Source organism: Aplysia californica, unplaced genomic scaffold (genome assembly GCF_000002075.1).
Source record: "Aplysia californica isolate F4 #8 unplaced genomic scaffold, AplCal3.0 scaffold00072, whole genome shotgun sequence".
In the NCBI taxonomy this organism is placed as follows: domain Eukaryota; kingdom Metazoa; phylum Mollusca; class Gastropoda; order Aplysiida; family Aplysiidae; genus Aplysia; species Aplysia californica.
Window position 1 is genome coordinate 860,135 of NW_004797342.1, and position 4,001 is coordinate 864,135.

At 37.2% G+C, this 4,001-nt stretch overlaps 1 protein-coding gene across 1 annotated transcript in view; it reads left to right on the forward strand.

Annotated features, from left to right (window-relative positions):
- Positions 1 to 4,001, forward strand: part of LOC101853608 (gliomedin-like) — a gene marked incomplete in the record, with an annotated part of 98,532 nt that overhangs the window by 55,521 nt on the left and 39,010 nt on the right. The window contains 2 exon segments of the mRNA XM_035968655.1: positions 42 to 68; positions 3,434 to 3,497. Of these exon segments, the coding sequence (XP_035824548.1) occupies positions 42 to 68; positions 3,434 to 3,497 (91 nt within the window).

A 4,001-nucleotide genomic window follows, 5' to 3' on the forward strand; every position in this document is an offset into this window, starting at 1 on the left:
TAAGTATCATAATTGCCATTTTTTATTTCATTTTATTTTAGCTGACACCATATCCATCAGTAAAACTGGTAAATGCATCCGGTTACTTAACTAAGCTTTTCTTGGCAATAACAACACTGTGGATATTAATTTGCTCCTAGCAGTCTTAAACAGATTTTGATTTTTCGTGGGTAGACACTTATTCGATTTTACTTAACTGAAATATTTTATGTCGGTTATAAAGAATTATATCTAATCGTCTTAAAAACAACCAATTCGATCCCAGAACCATGAGTGTTTGGGTTTTTTGTTCATTGTTCTTGAACGCGTAGAGAGATAATTTTCAAGACAGGTTACGTTCTGGTACATTAAATTCCATTGCGCTTGGAGTGGGGGGGGGGGAGATGGAGTGGATGCCTAAAAACCTATAACATTCATATGAGACTACTTAAGCGTTTAAATAACTATTCTTCTGAACAGAGAGATTAGGATTTCTCGGCACACGCCTCTCGTAGCGAACAGGGTAGTTTTGTTTTGGTCAAAGAGAAAAATCTCGGAAATTCCTAGGGGGGGGGGGGGGAGGTGGAGGGGGAGAGGTTCTAAGGGTTATAAGAATGTGAGCATATTTGACATTCATTCTTTTCCTGAAATTCGTTTGAAATGTATATGCTTGACAGTTGAAGTCGTATTGTCCGCCTTTATTAAATCAAACAGATCCGACTAGTCGACATAGTGGCTACCCTGCTTAGTCTGGCGTTATTGTACATAACAACTCGATGGCGTTTTGGTTGTTTTCCTTTCCTAGGTCATTGATGTTGTCTACGTGTTTCTTGCAGTTTTGAGCTTTACTAGCTCGCTTGCTAGTCTATAATGTTTCAAGCACTCTATTTCGCTCTTTACATGTAGCCTTTTCTTGTGAGCAATATACATGTTTTATCTTTAATCCTTGTAAAACATTACCGTATTTGTACCGGTTTCTTTTTGTTCTTACTAACAAAGCCCTTCCAGCGGCCACATGAAGAAATGGTGAGAATTAGATGTAGATATATTAACAGTCGTTGTTGACACCCAATGAACCATTAGTCTGAGCCTTCGACAATATTCCTGTTATCGGACCTCTGTTAGTGTTCCCAATAAATGTTGTGAAATCTATGGCTGTTTTTCCCCGCACTGTTCCACCTTGAAATTGTAAAGAGAGAAAAAAAGAAAGAAAAGAAAACCACAATATAATTGTTGATGGAGGGAAACAAGGCGAAACAAAGTTTATGACATTCTTTATACCACACATTCCTCTAATGAAAGTGGTAAAAATAATCGCCCGCTTGCTTTTATAAGGTACCGTTAGTGTCTCCAAAGAGTTGTAAGTTTCCCACCATAACTACTTCACTTGTGTAATAGAACAGAACTCATCCGTGTTTTTAGCTGCATCATTTCAGATTATGAGGATTAAATAATTATCTCAAACATAGTTTATGGGGTTGCAGAGTGAGGACCTACGTAACAGATATCAAGAGATATCTTGTAAAACAGTTTGATCTAAAGTTTGATTAGCCGTCAGGGTTACACTAGGGAATGTACTAGTCCAAGGGAATAGTATACGTACAAGTTGTAATAATGGCTTTACCATCTTTGGATGATCTTCTCAATTTTTATATCGGACAACTGGATTTTTTTTTAAAGCTTGGGTCATTTTTTATTTTTAAATAGCTTGCCGGGGACCAATTCTCTTTAAGACTTCTCAGTCCTTGTTCGTCACCAGTTACATATTATGTACACCCCTCCAACTGTCTGTGTGTGTTCGCAACAATTTGTTGACAATGTTCTGCTCCCTAATTGACATGATTGGGATAATCTAGAAGGTGGGCTGCCTCGAGCCTCCTTTCAGGTCCAACCCGGTCTGTATAGAATACATCTGTATACAACTGTGTCACACTGACGTGGCCTCTGCTTCCTTACCCAAATCTTTATCAATCATAGTTCGAGAGTGATTTTGTTGGGCCTGTTCTGTAGCTGTATATTTGTTTCTGTCCCTTCCTACGGATATCCACTGCTTGTCATAGCACTCTCTCTTTCCGAATATGCCTTGGCATACACCAATTGTCTAGTAGGTTTTAAACTTGACTCTCGTTTCCTTCTCGAGTTGTTGGCTTGAAGGTCGATCCTCCTCTATTTAGCCTCTTATACTTGAAAATTGTTCTGTAAAGATTTTTGAATTCCTCAGTCCTACACAAGAAATTCCACCCAACTTTGTATAAGTAAGTTTCAGTATAATATATATGATATCCCAAGAACACAGGAGCCCTGTTTCCTTTCACTGTGGGAGAATTGCTTGTGGACTAAACGTTTTATGGATGTTCCTTAATGCCGAATTGTTGTTGCAATTGTTATTGCAGTAATGTTGTTGTTGACTTAGTGGTTGTTGTTGTCGTTGTTGTTGTTATTGTTGTTGTTGGTGGTGTTGTTGTTGTAGTTGTTGTTTTCGTATTTGTTGTGTTGTTAATAATGATAACGATGAAGATTATGATGGTGATGATTTCATAATGTTGTAAAATTACAAACGCTTAAATCTCCACCTACTGTTGTTGTTTTTTCTTATTGTATTTACAATAATGATGGTGATGATGGCATAGTTCAGTCTGTGGTATTGGTGGTGGTCTTCTTCTTCTTCTTCTTCTTCTTCTTTTTCTTCTTCTTCTTCTTCTTCTTCTTCTTCTTCTTCTTCTTCTTCTTCTTCTTCTCCTTCTTCTCACAATTGTTACTTGTCAGGGCATCTGCTGAATCTAAAAAGGTATCAAAAGAAAAGCAGTCAACCAACCAAGAATAAACTTGCAACAGAATGTCTATTTCTCCGTCAGAAATGTCCCGAAAGACAAATGTGTGCCTTTATATAATTATCAACCTACTGGCGGTCTTGTGAGTGTTAACGTTGTCTTAAAAGAGTCATACCATCTTCTGGACATATTTTTTAAGATGGCGAGAAATTTGGCACAGCAGTTTCTGTGAAGAAGAATGTAACTTGAACCAAACGTGAAGGGAAGGAGGGGGGGGGAGCAGAAACAGCACACTGATTTAAATACCATACAGCAAACCATTTGCCTCTCCTACGGAAAATAGTAATGGAAACTGAAGCAAAAACATTATACATGTAATTATTTATGGTGTAAAAGAATGAATCGGAATAAATAACTTAGAGAGAAATAACATTCATGTATTTGAACTGCAGACCTAAAACAAAACGAATGATTACAATCTAATATCGTATTTTTCTCTCACAGGTGGCACGTGTTGGCTAAATTCAACAACCATAAAATTGTTATTGATTCAGCATATGGATTATATTCATTCCTCCTATTATACAAATCTATCATACCTTACAACATGCATTTCTTCGTGCGTATTAAATTTGTTGAAATATCTTTGAAATAAATATAGCTATATTATCTGGCTTCCTCAGATCGTAGCCCTGAAGAGTTATTGTAAGGAAGCGAGGCTTTATTGCGCTGCTCAGGGTCCTGCAGGTGAGTTTAGGTTACTATAAACCATCATAACGTTAACTATTTGCTTCCTTGTCGGCATTTTTAAAGTCTACATCTTCTTCCAAATGATGGCATGGTGCTTACATTGTAACTTAAATCCCCCGTTATTGGTCACAAATTGGTATAAAACAATTTAGTATATTCAACACATACCATTTCTATTTTATGGGTATTTATAGCTATGACAAGGTAAAGGATAAAGCATAAACAAATACCATGTTACAAGAATAGTTATGTGGTATAAAGCAAGACAAATCTGGTAAGGTTAGGTAAAATAAGAGCAAACGTTTTGCAAGTCTATATTATCTATACTTTACTTTTACTTTCACTTTACTTTTCCGATCCAGCGGCCATTTGGGTTCTAGCCCTTCGGTCTGTCGATATGGCAAAAAATTGACAGGTTTTAATCAGCTGTGCTTTGTCGCTGTATAGAGTGTTTCCGATGTCTGGGGAGGCAGGTAGGTAGGTGCTACGCAGGTCACAAAG